We start from the raw sequence: 26,099 nt of genomic DNA, 5'->3' as shown, positions 1-26,099 counted from the left end.
CAATCTCTAATGTTTAGATCCTCACAATACATTAGTAAAGCAGCAAAGAATTTTTAAGTCCACAAATCTACTGAAACATGTATTGACCTTGGTATATGTAGTAACTGGATTTTACTGCTAAAATATAACAAACATGTGATGTCTCCAAGGTCCCTTGTCAGACAGCTCTTCTCAATCTTCAAAAAAAGTGTCACTGCAGACAAGAGTTAGACAGGCATACACACATCCATCTGTGCTTCCACAATAATATATCCAATACACACACACAGATATCCAAAACAGTGTGTATGTGTGTGTAGGTAAGACATCACTGATGGACATCCATGCTGTTTTAAGGGTGTGGGTAAATGTAACATTCTTTCATGACAATTCACAGGCTACAAATCCCCCCAAAATGTATTTACATCAGTATTTCCAAACAACATTCCAGTGGGATTTTTTTTAGTGATACAGTAACTGCAGATATTCTGTTAGCAGGGGATCTTTTGAAGCTTTTTGTGGAAAACAGCATATATACTATTTATTATACCTTCATAAACCATACTTCTAGATAATCTTACAGCATACTTTTTATTAACTAAATTTTAAAGTCCCACTGTTTGGAGAGATATAAATACTAAACTCTGAAAATAAGCTGGGTGGGAGCAAAATGTGTCAGTTTTTTACACTGCTATTTAAATACCATGTGAACAAAGGGGTAAGATATTAAAAAAGGGGCATATTTTTGTCTGTGAGAATGATGACTGTTTAAACTTAAATAAGTGATACCACTTACAAAAAAATAAGCTCCCGGAAATTGTTTCGTGTCTAGACAGTTACTGAAAAATTTAACTTACTTATAGTTTAATACAATAAAGGTAAAAATTACTCTTAGCTATACTCATATTCAGGCTGTGTGTGAATACCACTTGATTTTTATGATGTTGCACACCAGATATTTATTTATTTATTTATTTAATGTAGCAAGCTAGAAATCTCTAAATCTGCCATGATCTTAATCTACATTTACAATAAATATAAGTAACTATTCTGCATACTTCATAGGTTAAAAAAATTTACCATGCAACTTTCACACTCCTGGTTTTCCACCATTTCTTTTAGATGTGTGTTTTCAGATTTGACAACTTGGTAATAGAATTCCAGCAACTAGGAAAAGATTGAGATCTTAGTTGAATACAATAATATTACTCTCAACTGAAATAGCACTGCATATAGATATATTTAAGCTTAATCTTACAAAATGTATATTAGTAACTACAAAACTTACTATAATATTTTTAAATCTAGCAATATCAGAGTAGGAAGAAGTATTAAACCATCTATAAAAGATATACAAATACAATACCTATGAATTTATTTACCTTTTTGAAAGAAGTAATGACTTAGGAAAACAAGTTCATGTGCAGTTACTACACAGAAAGAGGACAGATTTTACAGGCCACTGAAACTAGATGAAATCCTATTCATGACATCTAGAAATTGCATCTATTCTTTTCTTGATACAGAAATACCTGGTAAAAAGTGCCACACAGCAGGAGATATCTCTCATTTCCCCCAAACACTAACTTTACTATTGTCAAAAGTAAAGTATTACTTCAATCACAGTTTTCCACATGTAGTGACCCTCTCAGAAAATGCAGAGATACCCAGAAACCTCTAAGCATGAAGGTTCTTTTGTTTTACAAACTAAGTAATGAAGCTAACAATTTTTCTTTTTAAAACAAAAATTTGCCATCAAAATCCTCTCTGGTATCTTACAGTTTCCAGCTATAAAATTACTAGAATTTTCTATGCAGATTATTATCATTCTTCAAAAAGCTTTGAAAACACTGGAAAAATAAGAAACTTAAAGCATATGTAATAATCACAAACTGGAAGTTTTCAACATCTTTTGCATGTTAAAATGATAACTAGATGTGATGGTCAGAATGAATTTCTATTTGGAGGTACAGCTGACATTTACTGGTGATTTCTTGTTCCAGCATCAATTTGGCTGCTTTTGTAATACTTCGCAGATATTACAGCACCGCTGATAAAAACTACAGCAAGAAATGTGATGTCTTTTTTTCCACAGATAATGAATGTCATTATCAATAGTGGAGTAAAATGATGTGGGCTGCTTTTTGCCTACTTGCATACCTGCTGTTTTGTTAACAATTTGTGTTTTGTCTCTAACTCCATTTTTAACTGCCTTTCCAGAAGACTAGCTTTCTCCATGATAGTTGCTATAGTGATCTCCTTCTGATGAAGCTCCTCTGTCAGGTCAGAGATTTCTGTCTTCATTCTTTCCTGCTCAGAGGAATGGGACTGCTCCTCTCGATAAACATGGTTTCTTATCTGTAGCAAATACATTTCAAAAAGAAAAAATGCTGTGCAGTAAATATGATTGCATCACTTGCTACTTATCAGTGACTTTTTCTGTTGTTGCTTCCAAGATACCAACTCTTCTAACTGAACCAAAGATTCTGAAATTGTAAAATAAAAATGTCTTTGGAAGTCAGTGCACAGACTGACTTTGTTTATTTTTACATATTTTTTCACTTCTCTTGTACTTTCATTTGCCTATTTTATATCAGAAATGAAGAAAGTACAATACACTTCAATTAACCTTTTAAAAGAAAGTAATAAAAATCATGTATAGGATTAGAATTCATGGTAAAGAATATCCAAGGAAATATCCATTCAATAAATTTAAGTATGATTTATTTATACTGCACTTAAGTTTTAAAAAAGTTTGATGAAGCTTAAATTAACTTAGGAGCAATATAAAGAAATCAATCTAGAAGTTCTTTAATAAGAAACTATGTTAGAAAAAAGGGCATATATGGAAAATCATTTTATGAGAATTTTTCCTGCCATTGCATATAAAAATTTAAGGTCAAACTTTCTTCAATACCTCCCGTGCAGAGTTCTGCAAAGTATCAAAGCAAAAATTGTTTTCCTAATCTTCCTGTTATAACCAACAATTTAGTACTAACAGGTTTTTTTTTAATCACATAAGAAACAGAACAACAAAAACCAGCATAACAAACTTTGAAGCCATTTTACCAACTTTTTGCAGTACTATACACAATGAGTAACAGATTGCATTCCGTTCTTATTTATGCAAACATCACAGAAATATTGGAATTATAAAATAATAAATATAGATGCAAAAACTAGAGCTAGATCATGACTGTCATGCCAAAATTGATGAACCCAAGTCAGATGCATACAAATAGAGACATTCAAAACCCACCCTGCAAGCATTCCCGTAACCTGGCAGAGTAACTGGACCCTTCCAACACTTACAATTCTGTGATTTCACTTACATTGCTACTTGGTAAAACCACAACATGCTTGTAAGACGAGTTCTGAGCATCCTCTACTTCCAAAGTATTTCAGCCTGCCAAGCCATACACCGTTCCACAGTGCCATGCCACTGCTGCTTGCCCACAGCACTTGTGAAATGTGCAACACAATGTGATGCACAGTTCCAGCGACAGAGCTCTGCCCTGGACTGTGCAGCAGGTACCTGGTTAAGCTCAGCCTTGTGAGAGTACCTGCCACAGGGACTTGTATCACTTGATCTGTTTGCATATCCTTCCTCTGAGACCACCTACAAAGTACAGCTTAGCTCTACAGGTTACCAATTAACCTGTAGAGCTAAGCTGTACAGGTTAATTGGTAACCTCCAATCAGAGGTTAATTAACCTCCAATCAGAGCTTTGGAGGCTTTGTTAGTTGCATGGTATTATCTGAACCACAGTAATGTGTGGGCATGGTCTCTTCCATGATTTCAGTGAAGTAGGTAGGCACTGAATCAGAATGTCAGTTTTACAGCAATACAACTAAATGCAACTATATACAAAATCTTTTTCATATAAAAAACTTCATGGTCTCCAGAACCTACAATGCATCCTCCTGCTCTCTACAGTATATGCACATACCCTATCTCAGTACTCTCTCCTAAAAATCCTATACTGCACTTAAGATCCGCAAATAATATGAAATACCTTGTTCAGTTCTTCTTCTTGGCGTTCTTGACTTTCTGCACATAGCAATAACTCAGGGGTTTTATTTTCTAGTTGCTCAGTAAGCTGAACATGAGATGATTGATGCCTTTAAGTAAGAAATAAACAAAACATGAAACAACCAGAACATTCAATACTCTTTACCTTGTAGTATCTTCTCCACAGTGTAAAACTGTAGAACACCTGCTTGCTGATAAAAAAATACCCCCAAACATAACCAACATTTGGCCTAAACCAGGCTGGATTTTGGGAGATGTCTAGCAATCAAGGACAATACAACTATACGCTGAAAGATTCCTGAAAGCTCTTATAGACTGGTATTTCATATAATTCGAAAGGGTTATAGCAGATCAGATAAGCCATAAAACCATGATGATTTTATTCAAAGGAGGTTAGGGAGAATCTTAGTTGCATTGTTTCCAAGTGTTTTAATGCTGAGAAAATGAAAGACCGTGAAGATATAGGCAGAAATATTGGAAATGCATTGACTTGTAAAAATCTAGACATCATTAAAGCATTTTAACAGAGCCTGTATCTATTGCCTGAAATTGTCTGATATAATTGTCAATGAAAACATCCAGTCCAAAATTTAGAACCTGACATTTGAATCCAGAGTATCTTTTCAAACAGATTTAATTTAAAACAAATGTAAGAAAAAAGTTATTAGCTCAGAAGTACTTGTTAATTTAAATATGTCTTCACCATTCATACTTTATTTGAATTTCCTGTATGTCTTTATACTCTTTGATTTTCAATAATTCTGTATACAACTTTTGGCACTCCAGTTGTATCCTTCTCCAGAGACCATCCCTTGACTGAAGCTCATTTCTCATGTCTGAGATGTCTGCCTCCATGTTCTAAAGAAACAAGCAAATGCACAAACAGTTAAATAAAACTAGACAGCTTAAAATGCTGGTTTTTAACACATCATATTCAATACCTGTACATACATGATTTTATTTTCTGAAAAACATATGGTTTCCATGTCAGTTCCTCTCATCTAAAAATCAGATTCTGAATATTCTTTAGCCCTTGCAATGTTCCAATGCATCTGCCTCTGAAATTATCATAGGAAATATAATTCAGAAGTTCTTTATAGTACTAAATGCATCTAAAATATATAGCTTGCTTGTTTTAGCAGGTTCTGCATCCTGGAACATGTTTCACATGCCAGAATTGGTGCCATAAGTGGCTTTCATTCTTCATTTCCAAATTTATAAACTTTAGAAAATACAAGGCTGCACAAATCTTAAAAGTAGTTCCGACTGCATGAAGTTAATTGCTTATTTAAATGAACATCACAAAATTTTCAAACAATCAAAAAAAAGATTTTTCTTAGGGACTTGACAAACCTTATTCTGTTTTATCTTTTATTTCTGATCAATAGCATGTTAGACAACCTGAAGACACATATTACAGTTGGCATGATAAAACATTAATTCCAAAAAATACCAGAATTTCACAAAAATATACTGAAAGCATACTAAATATAAGGAATTGTTAATATAACCCACAAATAACAAAAGTAACAATAACAATCAGTGCTTGCAATAGTAATATTCAGTGAATATGTATTGCTTCTCACCTAAGATCCTACAGCACGTTTCAGATTTAAAAAAAAAAAAAAAGATTTTTCCAAGGACATTAATCCTTTACCTTTCAAACTATTACACTAAAAGCATTCACGTTTTTCATAATTTCTTCATTTTATTTGAATATAGCTTCCATTTTTAAGAGCAAAAACAAAGCCTTTAAAATTTCAAAAGAAAACTGGAGTCCAGAAACTGCACTGCGAGGAGGAACTTCAAAGGTTTATTTCCCTTAGAGGCTCCTATGAGAATGACCCTCCTCCCAAAAAGCCTGTGGTCTTCCTCTGGCTGAAAGGGTTGCTGAAGACAGATATGAAGTGCTGTTGCAGTTTTTGGGGTTTTTTAGTGGGGGGCTGCACATATGGACTCATTCATCTTATCCTTTGTTACATTAAGACCAGGAGAGCTTTTTTAAACACCAAAATGCAATTTTGGGTATACTCAAGAGAAATAAAGATTAATGAACTGTTAAAGTTGTTGGTAAGACTTGCTTATTGTCATGTTCATGGCTCCAACATTCCAGAAACAGCTGCAGTTGTTTTATAACATATGAACTTGGGAGATGGTTACTCCTATGACTTCATTCTGGGGTGGATAAGGGAAATGTATTCCACACAATTGTATGGCAGAAGTCATATTTTCTGTGATAAACTGCAGTCAGCACACATATTTACATAAATTGTATTTTCTTGTGAATTAAAACAGTAGCAGGAACAACAGCAGCCACAGCAGCAGCTGCTATAATAATTGAAACAGAACTTCAGGTCAAAAGTTTCACATATCAGTAAAAAAAAAAATAATTAGATATGCATCACATATTATTTTAGAAAATATCTGTTGTATGTGGTTAAAATGAAAATTAATTTTGAAGCAGAAAACTTTAGGATTTTTTTAGGAAATATCTCATATAAAGAGTCTATTTCAAGTTGAAAAAAATCATTAAATCTTTTATTTCCTTCGGTAAAAAGTTTTGCTTTTACTAGCTTGCCAATCAAAACAAAGTCCCAAAAATTTCCTGATCAGCTCTTGTTCTAATTCTCCTCAAAGCTGTTTGTGGTGGGTTGTCCCTGACTGGATGCCAGGAACTCACCACAGCCACACTGTCATTGCCTTTCCCAGCTGGACAGGATAGAGAAACAAGAGAAATGCTCTTTGTTTGTTTCTGGAGATAATGACAGGGAGAAATCACTCACCACTTACTGCCAAGGGAGAACAGACTCACCTCAGAGAAATTAATTTATTGCTAATCAAATTAGACCAGGTTAATGAGAAATAAAAACTAAATCTTAGAACACCGTCTCCTCATGCCTCCTTTCTTCCCAGGCTCAACTTCATTCCTCAGTTCTCTACCTCCTCCCCTCCAGTGCTGGAGGAGTATGAGGAATGGGGGCTGCACTCAGTTCATCACACCTTGTCACTAATGCTTCCTTCTCAGGGGGACTCCTCACACTCTTCCCCAGCTCCAGTGTGGTCCCCTCCAAGGAAAATTGTCCTCCATGAACTTACTCATGGTGAGTCCTTCCCATAGGCTGAAGTTCTTCATTACCTCTTCCAGTGTGGCTTCATTCTATGGGCTACAGTCCTTCAGGAACAGGCTGCTCCAGTGTGGGCCCCCAGTGGGGTCGCAAGTCCTGACAGCAAACCTGAATCAGTGTGGGCTTCCCTCTCCACAGGGCCACAGGTCTTGTCATGAGCTTGCTCCAGCACAGCCTTCCCATGGCCCCCTTTAGACATCCCCCTGCTCTGGTCCCTTCAGGGGATGCAGGTGGATCTCTGCTCCACCATGGACCTCCATGGGCTGCAGGGGCACAGCTGCCTCACCATGGTCTGCCCCATGGGCTGCAGGGGGATCTCAGCTCTGGTGCCTGCAGCACCTCCTGCCCCTCCTTCTGCACTGACCTTGGGGTCTGCAGGGCTGCTCCTTTCACATATTCTTACTCTTCTCTCCCCACTGCACAGGGCTTTTTCCCCCCCTCCTCTTGAATACATTAACCCCAAGGTGCCACCATCACTGCTGCTGGGCTCAGCCTTGCCAAGCAGTGGGACCATCATGGAACCACATGGCAATGGCTCTGTCAGACACGGGGGAAGCTTCCAGTACCTTCTCACAGAGGCATCCCTGGAGTGCCCCCATTACCAAAACCTTCTCATCATAAACCGAATACACTTTTCAACCTTTGGAATATAATTATATGGTGTATTTTTACATAAATTAGTATCCAGCAGCTGACCTAATGCTGACTTTTCAAGAACCAAGTCCCTTGTGTGATATTTTCAGGTTACCTCTCATGTTATGGCTGCAGATAAGTTTGTCAGATAATTCACAGGATAGAGAAATAGACTGCAGTATCCATTTAGATCTTTTAAACTTTGCATTTTCTGTAAATCAACAAACTGCTCTTACATACATTTCACTTTATTATTTGCTAATTAATAGTATAAGTGAAACAATTAGAAGCACACTGAAATGATCATAGGCATAAAGGAATATATGAGGCTCAACAATTCTTGCTTTCATTGCTATCAGAGCTCTCCACACCAAGATTTCCATCTACTCCTTCCTTCTTTACCCATATCATGTCCAATTGCCATCTTCCACCTAATTCTCCTTCACGCAAACCTGCTTACTTTTTCTGGCTGACAACAGGACTTGTAATTTCTCCTACCTCATACAGACATTCCTAAAAAAAATATTTTCCCTGAGCTACTCCTTTTCATCAAACATTGACATCATTGTTTCCCTTATGCAGCTATTTCCAAATGCAGCTTTTCTAACAAACATAACAGCATTCCACACCACCAACACAATTATTCTGCAACTTTCTGCCCTTCAGATGACACTGTTATGTACATCCAGCTCCACTTCTACTTAAAGTGTCTTCAAGCTTCCTACAGCTCCTGTACTCTCTTGAATACATGATTCCAAAACTCTTCCTGTTTGAAGATTTTCTCCAAGGCGACAGCACAAACTCTCCGTCATACAGCTTGTATCCACTTGCTCTGACTGCCATGATTTGTTCCACTGCATATTCTAGGCCCACTGCTTTTGATGGCAGCCTTTTGAACAGGCCACAAAACAGAAGTTTTGCTTGCACACTGATAAGTTGTATACAGGCAAAAGGCTCAGTAAACTAATGTGCAAACGGCATGTCTAAACTTGGCTCTTCTGACAACACCTGATAACACAATCTGAAATTAATCTCCGCCACATATATGCTATCTCCTATAAAGTATATTGCACTGTTAGCACTCTGCAAGACTATCTGTAAACAGAAACAAATCTTTCTCCACAAAGACTTGAAGTTACTATACACCATTCAGTATATTACTGAACCTAGAAGTGATTTAATAGATAAGCAAAAACTAACTAGTATATGTCACCAGAAAAAAATATCAACAAGAATCTCATTCCTGATATGTTTCAAATACACATAATAAAAAAGGTTGTAAAGATATTGTATTATCTCAATCTTGTCAAAACTCATAGGCCGTGACCAAAAGAAGAGGAGCAAATGGCTGTCTTCATAGATCACTGCTATGCTGGAAAACAGTGAACTAGGGATAAAACCTGATGGTTATTTACAATAGCCAGAAACTGAAAAAAATTTCTACATTGGCTGCATAATCTCTTTCAAAACAAACAAAATATACCATATATTTTTGTATATACTTATTTGCTAGTTATATGGCACAATGAACAATAAGATGTAAATCAGATAAAGAGATTTCACAGAAGTCATTTATATACAAGGAACCAAACTAGGGGAAGTTCATGTAGATGCTATTCATATAGGAGACTTATAAAACCCTATATACACATACAAGAGAAAAAAATATAGTGCTACAATTCAACTTATTTCTGTTTTACTAAAATACCCAACCCATACTCCCAGATTATTCTGTGTTCATGCACAGAAAACACCTAAAGTATATTTATGTAGGCATCTCATCTTGATTTTCCAATATTAATTCCACGGTCATCATAAAAACCATTACTACCTGGCACTGATTTTGGTACATTTTTAGATCCTCACGGAGTTTCATGTTTTCCTCTACCAGTGTATTCTTGTTTCTTGCTATTTCACTCACAACTGCCTTTAGCTTTTCAATAATCGAATCATCATTTTCACTATTGGGCTGGGTATAGGTAATTAGCTCTTGGTTTTGTTTCTTATTGCATATTTGGAGTTGATAATGCTGGCTCTGCTTCTATAAAACAAGAAAATATTTTAAATTAAACTCAGTAATTGTAGGTAAATTGCTTGGATGAAATCGTTACTACAAAAATCATAAGGCTATTCCTGTCTTCACTTGGATTTGATTAAAAAAGATGACACAATTCAAACAGGTTTAATTACTTGCTCTTAAAAAAAAAAAAAAAAAAAAGTTCCAGAAACCGTCAAGGGCACAGGAGTTTTTCTAGGATTTTTTTCTCCTGTGCTGTGTATTTTCCTAATACTTAACGTTAATGAGCCTCAAATGTGAAAAAGGTGATTATGATGACCTACTCAAAGCAGTTACCTGTGAGAAATAATTTGAGAGAAATGTTCCTCTTTGATTCATTGAACTCAGTAGGAGCTGTGTTTGTGTGTGCCTCAGGATAGATATTAACCTTTGACTAGAGGGCTACCATTACATAGGTCATGTACAAACAGCTCAGTTACTACAGGAACTGCACTTTGAGATCATTATCCTTAAACTTGGGAAAGAATCATTCGTACATTTGGCAGAGTCCTACACCCCATGCAGCTTCTTGTACCAATTAAAATCCTAAACACAAAACTTCAGAAAATTGGTATTGCCAGTATTTCTGAATCCACAGGCATTGTGAAGAAGCATAATTACTATGGCAACTGTTTTTGCCGTTTAAAAAATTATCCACATGAATCCCACTACTGGGAGATTAACAAGCAGCACTAATCTTTCAGAAGACTGAGAATTACTTGAAAAATGACAACAAAATATGACCTGGAAATCATATATCATGTGCAGAGAACAAGGTGGGCAAGAAAATAAAAAGTAAAAATAAATAGGGTTAAAAATACCATATTTCACTGACAAGGACTGCAAAAAGTCATCCTTTAGACAGTTTTTGATGTTATTGACTACGTCCCCATAATTTGTGTTAGCTGAGAACCTAAGCAGAATGGACCACTGGCTGCATATCAAATAAAAAGGAAAAAAAAAAAGTGCAGGTTAAGTTTCATTTCTATAGATAAAAAATTAAGGTCCCTTTGACATCCAAGTTATGGGTTCTGATATATACAAGTGTAAATACATCCTGTGAAAAATATAGTGCAAGATTCCAACTGGAAATCAAAGATGTAATGAAAAACAAATTTGAGGCAAAGATGCAGGAACAATTAACACTTTTGAAACACCTAAGGGGTAACAGTCCATCAGACGTGGATTTTAAAAAATAGTTGGTGTTATGCTACAGTTGTGAAGGAAATTGTCTTCAAAGCAAGTTCACTGATGGCAATGAAAGTTTCAACAGAAAAATGTGAAACATCATCCTCAGTACTCTATTTTGACTTGTCTAACTGTACAATCAACATGTCATCAGTCAATAGTTTTGTCTAGTCAAAGACTTGCTTTTTTATGACATTTGTATGGAAGATAAATTGCTGGAATATAATGCTTTCAGCAGCTAAACCCAAAACATAACTGTCGTCCTTGGAAACTCTGGATATGTTTAGTGTCTCATAGGAATTGTTAAGAAAGTGTTTCACTATTTTAAGATCCAATGAGCTTAGTAACAGTGGAAAAGGGAATTAACAGTGAGCAACATAATTGGCTTCCCCTTACTTAATCTTTAAGCTGTCTTGTGGTGCAGTCCATTTGTAAGCTATTTTCTGTTTTGTTTTTTTTTTTTTTTACAGAAGGATAGGTCATCCTGACATCATTAAATAATATTTTTTCTGGATTAGAAAGAATTTAAAAAATTAAAATATATAGTATCAATAGTCTATATATAAAAAAGCAATAAGCAAATTGGCAAGTAAAAATAATCATAAAGTCAACCAAGGAAGTGCATAGTAACTAGAAAGCTGGAAAATATGAAAAAAAAGGGCTAAGTGATCCAACAAACAACTCCAAAAGTGATTATGGAGTAGCATATGGAAATTCATTTTTCTGTATAAATGATACTACTGTATATTTACGATCTTCAAAAAAAGAAGGCTGTCAGATTTGAAGGAACTTTATACTTGTGTCAACACCTTAATGGCATGCACTATTTACTTGGTAAGATACTTTTTAATAACTTGTCAAATTAATTGCATATTAGCAAATAACATGGAAAAGTATATCTATTATATGTTTAAAAAGTAAAAAGGAACATTCTTTTTTTTTTATATTGTTTGGGGTTTTTTTCAGAAATATTAACATTTCCATCATGATCCTTATTCATTTTTTTATTTTTATGAGGAAACCTAAATTAAAATAACTGCATGTACCATTAGATCTTACAGTATGGTTCTGCCTTACCATATATTCACTACCAATATAGACATGCATTGTAAGGTTCACTGGAAGCTTAGGTCTAAAAATTAGGTTAAAGTGAGCTCTAGCTGAGCAAAGAGTTCATTTTCTTCCTAGAGCAGGAAGGTAGGAATTTTACCTGAAATAAATTACATTTCTCGGGCAGTAATTTTGGTTGCATATCTACATAAACAGAGTTATTTACCCAGGTTGTCCCATTCTTCTCCCATTCTTGTGATTTTGCCTTAAATCCCTGAAAGACAGCAAAGCAAGCCTAGTAAACATAGAGGAAATATCTGTTTTCCACAATCTAAAGAATTTTGTAATTTGTATCATTCTAAGAAATACCTGTTTTTTAAATTAATACACAATCTTTCCATAATTTTGGAAAAAAGTTAAAAAAAAGAACAGTTCTATAAACCAGCTGTCCAGCCACTCCCACCAGAGGAAGACCAGTCTTAAGGGCTATTGATCTGAGAACAATGAGTGTAAACATAGTAATTGAATAAAAACAATAAAATAGAGTTATTACTATGATACACAAACTGTATTTACTATGATACACAAATTGTACTGGATAGCAGTTCTTGTGACTTTAAAGCTGGATCAGTTATGAGCAGAGTAATCAGCAGGGAATCAATCCCTTAATATTCAGACACGAAGTGCTCACTTTTCGCCTTGGTTTTTAATGGGACAGCATCTACATTAAATAAATTTTACTTCTTGCTCTCTTTAAAATTGCTGCTTCAGGTTCTGAGTTCATCTTGTTTAAACAAAAAGCTGTTTAAGAAATTCTATTATATTAGATTTATCTAATATTGGTTTTGTATTTGCACTTACATTCATATTTATAGTGTATTTGAATATGCTTTATACTCATGCCAAACCTTGTATGTTCACAAATATATTTTAAAGCTAGTATCCTAAAAATAAGCAAAATTTCAGTTACTAAAACTGTTGCTCTTTTAGTTTGAAAATTCAGCAAGATAATAGTACACTGATTTAAATATTGAAAACTAATGGAAATGTTGTTCCAAAAAGACAGATGATATTTTATAATTAAGTTAAACTGGCATATTCCCCAATTTAAAACAATAAGGTTGGTTTTTTTGCTACTGAAAAAAACTTGACTATTTTTCAACACATATTAATACAAATCTTCATTCACAGCTTTCCTGATATCTGCTTTGGCATTAGTAACAATAAACATCTCCCTATTTTATAAAACATGATACAAATGGAGTTTCAGACTACTTAAAAAGGACTGCAGGTTCAAGGCCTTACTAAAGCACTGCTGAGCTTAGTAGATTTTCACCACAGTAATTATTTCCTGAATACTCGAATTTGCTGAATATATTCCAAGCACTCATTTTTCATACTGTATAATTAATCAAATTATAGCATTGTCTTACATTATTTTCACATTTTAATCTTGAGTAAGGTTATTCTCAAATTAGCTGACAGCAGAGATATATCAATGATAGATGTACAACCCATTTATTATTCTTGTAGTAGCTGATGTTGCCAGCTATGCTGCAGTCCAAAGCATCATATCTTTTCTGATGGTGAGAACTTCTATGTGGAGGAGACAGCCAACATCATATAGAGTTGGGATATGTCTGTGTGGCTACAGGAACCTGGAGGTCGCAGAAGTCAGTCCTATATCTTACAGAATAACATAAAAGGAAAGTCCAAAATACAGACCCTAAGATCCTGCTTAATTTGGGTTAAAAGTAGGAGATTACTTAAAATCTACTAGTGGTGAATTTCTTGATTGCAAAGTCCTCAAGGTGTCCAAATCATCTACATCATAAATCTACATCATAAACGTGTAAGTCCTCCCCATGCTTAGAGCTGGGCAAGCAGCTCCCACATCAACTGGTACCACTCTCCTTGCTTTGCCTACAGCACCCAGCCCAGCAAGCACGTGGAGCACACACTACTTTAGTATGCTCTCCAAAGGATGGACAGAGAAAACATGAATTTTGTGATCATCCTATGCTTCATCAGATTACTGCTAAGACTGTTCTTCCTGTAAGTGGAGGGCTCGGTGTAAAAATCTTTCAATCCAGAACCTGAAGTATAATCTTCCCATGACCTAACAGACAAATGTTATTTTTCAACAGGCTCCAAAATTCTTCCTTTTAAAGTTGTTTCATTTAGCTTAGGGTACCAGGAAATTTATTGGATAGGTAAAAAAGAAGCAGCAAATATTAGCATATTCAGAGATGATACTGCTCAGTTAGAAGAAATAATACTGGATATCAGTTTCTGCCCCAGAGAATGCAGCCAGAGCCATTTGGAGAGAAGACACCACTTGCGGGCACACTTTCTACAAGCTCCCTATGTTGCCTAACTTTCCTGGTGGTCCAATAAATACCTGATTATTCCAGATATCATAAAGTAACCTCTGAGAAGTCAAGGCTGGGAATTATGAACAAAAATCAGTGTCTTCCTGTATTCAAGAATAAGTCCACTAAAATCCAAAGGGATAGGGAGTATGACTGAATCCTGTCCTCAGCATCTATTATCTAGTTCCTCAGCCAGTATGCTGGATTCTGCAGGATGTATTTTTAAGTGCCTAATCTTTCATCACAAATTGCCTAGGGAAATTAGGCACTGAGGTCAAGGTCATGGATTGCTCCAGGCATATGGGTGCTGACAGGATACAGGTTTAACAAGCAGTTTTCCAATCCCAAATCCTTTTTTCTATGTAGCCCGAAGTGGTCAAGGTTGTCCAGAGGTCTATAAAACTTGAATTAATGATAGATATTATGTGACAGTATCCTGCATATGTACAAGCTCTCATGCCTCAAGAGATTGTGTTATACAGTACACATCTATTCATCGGGAAAAAAGAAAAACTTATTTATAGTTACATTTACAAAAATTTTGCTATTAAGTGATATTAAAACTAAGAACCATTCTTTTCAAAGCAAGACAATTGTACAATTTTTGTAGAACTATGAGCAAAATAAAGCTTACGATTTTAAATCAAAGATTAGTTCTTGAAGCATATTAAAATTAAAATATAATGACAACTCTTCTTACCTCAAGTTTCACGTATAAATTCCTTGGGTTAGATGATGTCTCCAGGTTTTCCTCACATTTTTCTCTACTTTCAAGCTTTTTTTGTTTTAACTGATGTGACTGTAGCTTTTCATAACTATGTATCAACTGTGAGAACTAAAAACAAAAGTAGAGCTGAACATGAAGAATCTATCAAGGAGGACCACATGGCCAAAGTTTTCTTTTAACTAGAATCACCAACTGCAGCTTTAGCATTCTAAATGTTTAATCAATGTAACAAAAAATCAATTAATAAAGTTAAAATCAATTAATAAAGCTATCACAGATGAACAAGACTATGCTCTCATATAAATGTTAACTAACTCTTTGAATGGGTTCATTTGACAGCTACTTAATTCTGCTGCAGCTCTCCATGGCATTGATACCCACAGAGTCATTTCCCCTGCAGTGTTCACATGGATTGTTCTATACTTGTTTACTGCCATCTTGTGTTGACAATGTAAAGGGTGCTTCACTAGTCAGAATCCAAGATTATCATGATGTACTCTAAACTTGCATGTTTCCTTCATATGATGAAAATTGTTGAAATGTTATGTGTGTGATGATTGACTCTTCTGGTCCCACTGTGTGGGTCTCAGAATTAGACACTAAACAGACAACAGACAATGCCTACTGATGCCACCATGGAAGCCTGGCTTGGGAGTCAGAGGCACAGAAGAAAAGGTACCAGGAGAAGGACCAGCCTCTCCAGAAAAACAGCCATTTTTCACATCAGTTCACTACATCACATAAAACAAAGGGTCTGTCTAGTGCCTGTTTACAGATTTGATACAGAAAAGTGATATTGTTTGCTAGGAAAATGTACATTTGGTTTTGAAAAAAAAATGCAAACCCAAGAATATTGATAAAGGACACACTAAAAACACAGTTCTGTGGAAAGCTGAGTGAAAGAACTTTGAGAAGAGTATTATGTAGAAAAGAAGCTTCCAATAAATACTGATCATGCCTCTTGTTATTTAGCTCCTTTGCATTTAAATATATGTGACTTAAAAAACTGACTCTCACATAAAGTTCTTTGTATATCCAAACAAAATCCATAAAATCTCATGTATTTGTTAAGAGCTCAAAGTGAACTACTGTTTGGAAATGGAATGGAATCCTCTTGAGTCAACACTGGATGAGCAATTGAGGTCTGTTCAGATAAGAAAAAGAAGTCCAGAAAAGATAAAGAACAGGAACAAATTAAAAAAAAAAAAAACTGGAACTTCCTAGACACATTTGAGATGAACTTGAGAATCATAATATGGGACAGCAAAAACTAATTGAAAAGATAACAAGAAGACAGATTGTCCTGGACTAGAATGTGTCATCATATGAAGAGGCCCAGGCACAGATTTCACCAACTAGGAATGTCTGAATAGCAATTCTGTAACATGGGCATAACAGAGCTGAGTTATCACCTTTAAGCCCAAATCAAAAGTCTTACAGTGAAGCTGCCTATATTTGAAATTGACTTTGTCAGAGAACAGAGTTAAGATAAAATATTTAAAATGAGTCAAGAGTATCCAGCCTCAAACAACATGGAACTCATTGACCTTGGAAGAAAGATATCCTTTTTGAAATAAGAGTTTTGCTCTTGAATATATTACGGCATATGTGAACTGCCTGGCAAGACTCAATTCAGATAAGGCAGGTATTGGAATGCTTATGCATAAAAGGCTAGGAAATATAGTATCCAAACAATTTGGTAAATCAGTCCAAAATGGAACAGAGTGGCCAAAATGAGAACATTTAGTTTGAATCTTAGATATTTAATGACAGTAGGATATTGAAGGCAAATTATTGTCTGGATGTTACAATGACTGGAAACCAAGCTGAAAGACAAAAATCCTTTCATTTAAGGCCAGATATTTGCTTTAAAAGGTCCAAGTTGTTCTGTTTGCATATTGTGCATGTTAAAAAAAAAAAAGAGGCATTTTAGTGAGTTCTGGGGTAGAATCCATCTTAGTTTAGATTTCTGAAAGTTAGACATACAAGCCTGAGATACTCTGCATCAGAAAAATCTGCCTGTAAATGCTTAGTCATTTCAGCTATCTTAAATTCTTGTCATGCACTGACACAAATTGTATTCTGGGGCTGTCCATTTCTTTCTGTTGATTCTAAAGGGAGCCTGGGATAGCTCAGACATAGGTTTTACATGTCTTAGTGAGGAAATTAGTTGCAAAGTTCTTAGAGCAGAAAGGATCCTTGTTCTTATGCTCCTTGTTCTTATGGAGAGATTTCCATCACTTTCAAAGTCAGAATATTTACTAGGCATTAATATAAAAAAATAAAAAAAGAAAAAGAAGGATCAAAGTAATGCAGATGAACCTCAGAAATTTATGCTATTTAGTTATGACAAAATGCTGCACATTTGAATTAATACAAAAGTGTAGCCTAGGAGTTTCAGGTTACATACTAGGAGTTATTTCCCTAATACAAGAAAAATATAGGTTTTACTGCATTCAACAGGCACACAATCAATTCAGAGGGAATACTGCTCATTAAACAGAAAAAAATTTGTTCTGAATAGTCTAGCATTCTGACAGCTACAAAAAGTCATCCTTACTATTTTTAACATGATTAAGAAGAAGAAATCTTGGGTGGGATTTTAAGAATACACCTGTAGAGAAAGATACAATGATATTGGTAAATAGTAACACACAATTTGTGCAAAACTAAATTGTAGCTCATATGATTTTACAGTTTAGAAGCTGGTATAGCTTCCAAGTGAGAATAAGAACCAAAAGAAGGGAATCAAAGGAGATAAGGCAAAGATTAATATTGTCACGGAAGGTCTATATTTTAGATATGAGTTTGTGTAGTTCAGAATTGGAGACATTAAAGCCATTCCATTGCAAAAAATGCATCACTGTTATTCAGGAAAGAGACTCAGTAAGAAGATGTGGCAAAAGCAGGGCAGAGTGGGACAGTCCTGTTGTCTAGCATAGGTGCTAGGAATTGTTCTGAGAGGTAGACTTCTGTTTATCACATCAAGAATCAAGGAGGCCTCTTAACACAGGCATTTAACAGCTTTCTTTTTCAGTTGAGGTGAATGAGGTGGATTTTCCATGAAGAAATATGGTTTGGTCAAAGGAGAGGAATGGGGACTAGAAAATAAAATGCAAACAGCGTGAGTGCTGGAACCTTTAGAAATAGGAATAGGATGACTAAGAGAATTAAATGTTTCGAGACATGGATTGGGAAAGTGATGTATATTCTTAAGAGCTAGAAATCCAAAGTTCTATCAGGTTTGGATTGATAAGGATATCTTATCTTGCATAAGGATAGAAGAAGAAGAAATCAAGTAACCCAAAGAAAGGTTAAGTGGTCTGAGTGGTAACTAAAAAGGAGCATCTGGGGAAGAAATATAGCCAGGTTTAAAGGGAAAAGCTTGTAAGTTAGAAAATGTCAGGTTCTTTAGAAAAATATAAGAGAAAACAGGTTGCATTTGCCCATGGAAAGGACTTGTTTGGTAATTAAACACTCCAAAGTAAAAATCTTAATGAAAAATTGCCTGGACTTTCAATTTCAGAAGGCTCAATTTCAGTGAAGATATTAGCAACATGTAATGTAAACCCAAGCATTTTTAGCATGGGATAAAAAAATTAAGAAGGGAAAAATATTGCAGCAAATGTTATAAAGAAAAAAGAGCTTTACTATATTTTTGAGAATAGTTCTGTACTGCTAAAAGATACCATACTACTTATGCACAAAATGTCACACTCCTGTTCATTGTGCGATGTTTACCTTCTCAATCATCATGATAAGATGATGCTTTTCTGTAATTTGTGTAAATTATAAACCAGCTTTTATTTATAGCTACTTTCCCAAATGATTAGAAGTGTTAATTACAAAACAGCCAAAGCATTCACTGCCTATTTACAGAATTGTTTTCCAAATCCATTTTCAATTGTAAAAGAAAAGATAAATTAAATGCAACATAACATTAAAAATAAGTAATAGATTTATTCATTTGATGGACTCAGGTGTACTATCACTTCCAAATGAAAATAATGAAACTCAATTTATGCAATCTGACATCACTATATACTAAGTGTGGTGACTGGAAATTCTGAATTATAACGCTACATCTCTGTAGAAGAATCCAGTGAAGGGAACAGAAAAGTAGTAGGAAAAACAATGAAGAGTTGTGTATCTTAGTAGTTAAAATCTGAGGAACAGAATCAACTCAAGTTTGCTACAAATTTATATTCATGATTGAAGTAGAAAATACTGAAGAAACAAAAAGATAGGTGCAGAGCAAACACAGCCAAACTGCTTCATAAAACCATAGAATAGTTTGGGTTGAAAGGGACCTTTGAAAGATCATCTAGTCCAACTCCCCTGCCATAAACAGGGACACCTTGCATTAGACCAGCTTTCTCTAAGCCCCATCTAGTCTGGCCTTGAACACTTCCAGGAATGGGGCATCCAGAACTTCTCTGGGCAACCTGCTCCAACATCTCATCACCCTCACTGAAAAAAATAACAAATTTTTCCCCAGGTACAATCTAGACCTGCACTCATTCAGTTTAAAACCCTTGTCCTTTCTATCAGCCTGTCTTCACTGGAGAGATGGTCCAGACCCCTCTGATCTTCTTCATGGCCTCTTGCTTGCTCCAACAGGTCCAAATCTTTCTCCTACTGGGGACCCTAGAGCTGGACACAGCACTGCAGTTGGGGCCTCACCAGAGCAGAAAAGGGGGTGAACAACCTCCCTCAATCTGTTGGCCACATTTCTTTTTATGTAGCCTAGGATACAACTGGCTTTCTGGGCTGCATGAACACTCTGAAATAAATAAAGTGAGAACAAATTCCCAACATCATTAATGTGGGTTACTCCAATTTTGATACAAAGGAAATCTGTACCTTATGGAAAGCTATCAGGCCACTTTAACAGTTGAGTAAATCAGGGAAACTAAAACCGGAAAAAAAAATAGCAAGACATGATAAGCACAGTATAAATCTTAAAATCCCTAACGTGCATCAGACTCAGCATGAATCCAATTACCTATTTTATTAATTCACCAAGGCTTTAGTTTATTAGTCTGAAGTTAGGAAATCAAGTATCTGTCTTCATAACAGATGCCACATCCACATCAAAATCCATCCAAAAAGTTTCGACACGACAGTACATAACTTATAATGAACCCTGGTAGGAAGCTGTAGTCATCATCATTTGTATGACACAATTAATCTTTCCCAAATCCATGATGGCACATCTATACAATTCGGCATGTGTGAGTTTTTTATACTGCAATCACAAAATAATGAAACCGACATTTTTCTTACTTGAGATTTCAGTGCTTGAAGCTGAGTTTCATAACTCTGAGCCATTTCATTTTTAGTTTTCTGTAAGTTTTCCAATTCTTGTTGAAGCAGTCCCACCTAAAGTTCAAATAAGCATTGAAATGTACCTTTTCTGACATTTTCCAAAATATGTAATTTTTGGGAAAGTAATTTGAAACTTTGAAAGAAGATCATTGCTTTAAGAAGAGATATTAAAAACAAGTATTAAATCAGTAGCTTGAGAATAGAACTGCATACCACAGACCTAGATTGTGTCAACATCAAATTAGGGATTTTGTAGTAAAAAATCCTATTACACGCTGATGTTATGATTTAGTCATAATATTGTACAAATCTGTCATGAAAGACCATTCCTGAAAGCTTTTTCAACCCAACTATGCTGTTCCCCATTGTGAAAATTTTCCTTGTTTAGCTTATAAAATGATACAAATTACCTTCCAGTATTTATGCACAAATTACCGGAAGACACTGTGGACTCATTTCAGCTCCCTGAGTGCAGTGCCATTTGCGATATCATAAATTCTTACTGAGTTTCACAGAGACCTGAGAAATATGTCAGAGAGCATACACAGCATCTGTGCTTTTCTGCAGGGGCACTTGGAAGCTTGGTAGAATAGGCTGAAGTATTTCAGATAATGTCTCTGTACAACAAACAAGTTAATACTTTCAGGATGGACTACTTGAATTCTTCTCTTGGTTCCTCTGACTGCAGGGACTAAGGGCGAGTTCCTAATTGCTCATTAGGGAGAGTCACTCCATTTTCAAAACTCCCAATTTAGCCACCTAGCTCACACAAGGATGCCCTACTGCAAACACCTAAATTTAGCTGGCTTGAACTAGAACTGAATGCTATGCACAGATTTCTTGATGCTTCTGAATCATTCAGAAGAAAAGACTGTGAAATACAGACAACATCAGGTACAGTGGGTCTTTAAGTTTCATGAGAAAGTCGATGTAGTAATACATTTCAAGTCTTCACAATAAGTAAAATTATCATACAAAGATGCTATCTAATGTAAAATGTTAAAAATCAGGAATAAACAGGAGTAACAAAGACATGATTTTGAGAACCTTTTTGAACTGCATTCTTCCATTTAAAATTTCTGATGAAATGAGAAGTGCTGGCATTTAGAAAAAACATCAAACTATTTTTTTACAGCTAACCCTGTAACCCTGAGACTATTTGATGTAGACTTTAGGGAAATAGAAGAAATATGAGATTTTCAATGACATTTTTACAATCACTTTTCGGAACAGAAGCACACTATAAAACAAAACACTAAGGATAATTAGTGACCTTTAAGGGGTGTTTGGTATTTTTACATGATAGAACAAACGGTCTTATGGAGAATTTAAAGCATGCTAATAAGAAACTACAAGAATAAATACTTTCTTTATAGAATGTGATATTCTTAAATACCTCTTGACCTTTTTGATCCAGTTTGCTTTGGGCACTTGCTAATTCTTGATCCTGGATATCCATCTTTGCTTCCAAAGCTCTCATCTTTCTTTCCCATTCTACTTGCTTCCTGTTTACCATGATGTCAATTTGATGCACTAATTCCTGAAGTTCAGCTTCACATGGAGAAGCTCTAAAAACATGAAGAGATTTATATTTTCAAAGAAAGAATAAGGGAGAAAACAAATTTTTCTTTACATCGCTACAATTCTGTTTTAATTGCGACCAAAATAACCACTTTTGAACAACAGAAAGAAAGAAATGGGAAAGTTAAATGATGCCTTCAAATCTAGGTGGAACGTCACTTCATCAATCTTGAGTTTGCTTGCATGCTCAACTTTTGACTGCACTAAACTGAAAAACCAGCTCCTTAATGTGGATATCACAAATCTTTTATTTGGTGCTTAAATTGCGCACATCCCTTGTTTTCATAATTATTACAGGAAATTTGAGTGAATTTGTTAGATTTATAACACCATAATTAAAACTAAACATGATTTTTGGAAGTTAAATTCTTTAAAACTTCTTTTACATCCACAAATGCTTGAAACTGTAATGGTATCAATGTTAAGCTTGGAAGGGCTTTTTAAATGCACACATATATCTTAATGACTTTTTAATGTTAAAACTGTTGGTAATGCTGTTTTGAAATTTAATACGAATCATAGGATGACAATATCCGAAGTGCAAGCAAGTAATGTATATTGCTCAAAACAAAAACACCCCACTCCTAAGTGCCTGGAACCCATCTCAAAAGTAGCATTAATGATGGATAAACTTTGCCTCTGGGTGGAATATAAAATGGGATTTTGAAAACAGAAGATAGAGTGATACTGCTTTATCAGGTCTACCTGCTATATCAGGACTACCTTTTCCTAGATACTGCTGTAAAGACCTGTGCACTTCCAGCCTCCTCTAATGTCACATGGCAACACTTTGGTGAACCATCAGCAATGACTCAGCTGTATTATTTTAGCCTTCAGAAACAGGTGCTTGCTCTATTGTGTCACATGGATTATCAAAATATTATTATGCAAGTAAGAAGGCAACTTCTAGCCTAGATCATCAGATTACCCTTTCTGATCCACCATGGTTGACACCCTTCACTCTTAAATGTCACCTGCCTCTTTCAGATCTTCTGGCACATGGCAAATTTTGCATTTGTTGCTAATATAAAATTTCTCCTTACAGTTCTTGCATGCTTCTTGAACCTAGTCATCATTATATAAAAAGGAGCTGTTGAAAGAAAAACCCCTTCTGAAAGAGCTTCTCAGTCTATTTTCACTTTCTCTAATTCCTTACCTGGATCCTCTAAGCACACTTCCAACTGCAAAAGGAAATCTGTATGTGAAGTTGTAGATTACTGCTGCTGTTCTACTACCAAACTACTCTGTACCAAGGCTCTGGTATTGAAAACAGATCTGCAGTCATCCCCACCCACTAGCAGAGAGGTGCTGCTTGCTGCAGTGACTATTGCTTTAGTCCACTAGTGTTTTGGAAAGAGTGCTGATTAGCTCCCTCAGAATATGGCCAATTATTTGGCACCACAGTCAAGAGAATTTATTTTGATCACTGGATGTGGCATGCAATGGTTTCTTTTGTTTAGTAAGACACGTGTAAGCAAACACACAAAGAACACATTTTCTCATAAGCAAAGAAGTATGCATGGGTTTTTTTACCCATGTGGATTCAGCATTCCCAGTTTGCTAAATGCATACATTGAATGGATTTGCCATACAGGGGAAGTAATGACCTGTACTTAGCAAGTGACAGCTACTTTTTTTTTTTTTTTTTTTGGTTCATTTACTTTGAAACAGCTCAAAACACTTAAGGTTATGTCATTTTAAAGTGGTGTAGGCAAGCTCTTAGTCTCCTTTTATTCTGTCTCCATATAAGTGAAAATAGAGATGAGTCATATTCTACTGTCATTAATAGCTATTTATCTTCATGTAAAACAAAATGTTTCCAAATTTAGGCAAAAATCCAGATAAAGTTTTACCACCTCCAGGCCTTTTTCTTTGTCACAAAGGATTTTTGCACTGGCTAGACCTTTCTAGCTCTATTTTTCCATCTTTTGCTTTGGAGTTCTGCATGGGTCTGCATTTTTCTGAGTGTTTCCTAACAGACAGAAAGATGAATGGTAGAAAGCATGGTATTGTCCATACACTCTAGAATAAAGTTGTTACTTAAAAAGAGATGATTTAAGAAATGTTTGGTTCATTCTGTCTGTCTTGAATTTATACTTTCTTTCCATATTATTTATATTTGCTCACAAATAGGAAAATAAGTATGGCTGTATTTATACAAATAAAAGTAAAACTTTTTCAATTTTACATAGTATATTTATTAGATTTGGATATTTACCACAGCTTCCACAGTCAGTATTAATTAATTTAATTATTGCAAACATTTCTCTAAAAATAAGAAATATACAAACTAGTTGTGATAGAATCTACTACCCCAAAATTCCATTATAAGAACTACAACCAACTTAACAACTTTCAGCCATACTGAATCATACACATCTATGGAGAGACAATTTGTGATTTATGAGTCCTTGCAGCTGGAATGTAATTGTCATGATTTTCACCACCATTACTCAGCCATTTTCCCAAGTTTTAAAGGCACTGTATTATCCCTGGAATACTGTCAGCATAGACTGAAATTGTTTCCTTTCAGTGAAGATGCACCCTAAACTACTCTTCCAGAATCTTTGTATAGTTAATGGAACTAACTAACTAGCAAGAATTATGGTTAATGATGGGACAAATTCCTCTAGATGCATCTGCAAATAGCCTGAAATTTCATATATTGATTAAAATAAAGGCAAGGCAGAATCCTGAATTTTTGAAATAGGCTTCTGAGTTGTAGCCAAAGAATAGCAATACCTTTGGGGTTTTCTAATTCAAGTTTTTATATGGCTACTTCTACAAATCATGTAACTATGATATGAAAAAAGAATTGCCTCAAAGCACACTTTTAAATCCCATTAAAAACTTTCTTGGGCCAGAATAAGGAATGATAGATCATGCCTCTTTTATTTTAAGAAATACTTTTACACTTAATATGTGTCATATCACGTTGTGTTGTTTCTTGGTAATAATGGCAGAATAAACTGGTTTATTTGAAAAGTAGTAAGTTTACTCACAAAATTATGATGGATAAATATTCTAAGTCATTAAGTGGGGAAGTACTTCTTACATTTGTTTGTTCCTTAAAATTGCTGAATTTGCTACATCAAATCTTACTCATGTTCTCATTTCTTTAGAAAGACTGTGCTAATATATTTTTTAGATTAACTAAATATTAACATATTTTTTAGATTAACATTAAAAGAAGTAAACTTGGATTATGTAGAAATAAAAAATGATTATGTGTTATTATGAAAAGTGCACTTAATACTTGGGGAGAACAGCTGTAGTTATTATATGTGCAAAATAAGGCTAGGGCTTTAGCAATTGATCTTGTTTTCAAGATTCTCAATGTTTTAAGAGCTGTGATACGTAAGTTTATATTGCTGTAGCCTAGCAACTCCAAGTACTTAAAAAAAAAAGTTTGAAATAATGTTTCTTAACATCTTAATAAAACCCTACATAACTTTCATTCTCCCCCCCACCTCTGGTTCAGGTATGAATATTTAAAACATTAAAATTACTAACAGAAACAGTGAGTAGAGTACTAGCAAAAGCAATAAGATGTCTTAATTATCAGCAACTTCTCCAGTTTGCATGGAAAGCAGAAGAAATACAGAGTAAAGTTTGCTTCCAAAATCATTAATATTTTGTGTTTCACGTTTTTAATAAACATACATAGTTCAATTCCATCATATATTCAACTCCCAAGAGAGTAAGTCATTACGTACTTAGTCACAGCTTGTTCCTGGAACATTTCTAAGTCCTCCTCCATAACACTGATTGTTTTAACCTGTTAAAACACCAAAAATCAAATAATTCAGATTCTTAAATGAATTCATTTACATAGCCGAGTAGTGCAAACTGGACAGTTCTGTGCTTTCCTTTCATAGTATGCAATTTTCTCATTAAAAACAACAGGGACAGGGGAGCGCAGCTCTAATTACAGACTGGAATGGGCGAGACAAAAACTTCGGGAGTAAGCTCAGCTCTGAAAGCAACTCTCGCACTTGCTGCAGCACTGAGATACCAGAGGTGGTGC

General features: G+C 35.1%; 1 protein-coding gene across 1 annotated transcript in view; it reads right to left on the bottom strand.

The window, feature by feature from the left end:
• DEUP1 (deuterosome assembly protein 1) overlaps nucleotides 1-25,832 on the bottom strand; it is a 40,334-nt gene extending 14,502 nt beyond the window's left edge. Inside the window, exons 1-10 of the mRNA XM_050980124.1 lie at nucleotides 25,789-25,832; nucleotides 21,888-22,059; nucleotides 20,450-20,545; nucleotides 15,137-15,271; nucleotides 12,225-12,338; nucleotides 9,602-9,811; nucleotides 4,725-4,870; nucleotides 3,996-4,101; nucleotides 2,140-2,337; nucleotides 1,060-1,146 (exon numbers count right to left, since the gene is read on the bottom strand). Coding sequence (XP_050836081.1) covers nucleotides 1,060-1,146; nucleotides 2,140-2,337; nucleotides 3,996-4,101; nucleotides 4,725-4,870; nucleotides 9,602-9,811; nucleotides 12,225-12,338; nucleotides 15,137-15,271; nucleotides 20,450-20,545; nucleotides 21,888-22,059; nucleotides 25,789-25,832 — 1,308 coding nt within the window. The remainder of the gene's footprint in view (nucleotides 1-1,059; nucleotides 1,147-2,139; nucleotides 2,338-3,995; nucleotides 4,102-4,724; nucleotides 4,871-9,601; nucleotides 9,812-12,224; nucleotides 12,339-15,136; nucleotides 15,272-20,449; nucleotides 20,546-21,887; nucleotides 22,060-25,788) is intronic.
• Between the last annotated feature and the right edge of the window lie 267 nt (nucleotides 25,833-26,099).

This window comes from Serinus canaria, chromosome 1 (assembly GCF_022539315.1).
Source record: "Serinus canaria isolate serCan28SL12 chromosome 1, serCan2020, whole genome shotgun sequence".
Taxonomy (NCBI): Eukaryota; Metazoa; Chordata; class Aves; order Passeriformes; family Fringillidae; genus Serinus; species Serinus canaria.
The sequence above is the reverse complement of the archived record's forward strand: the minus strand, read 5'-3'. Positions and strand labels throughout refer to the sequence as shown.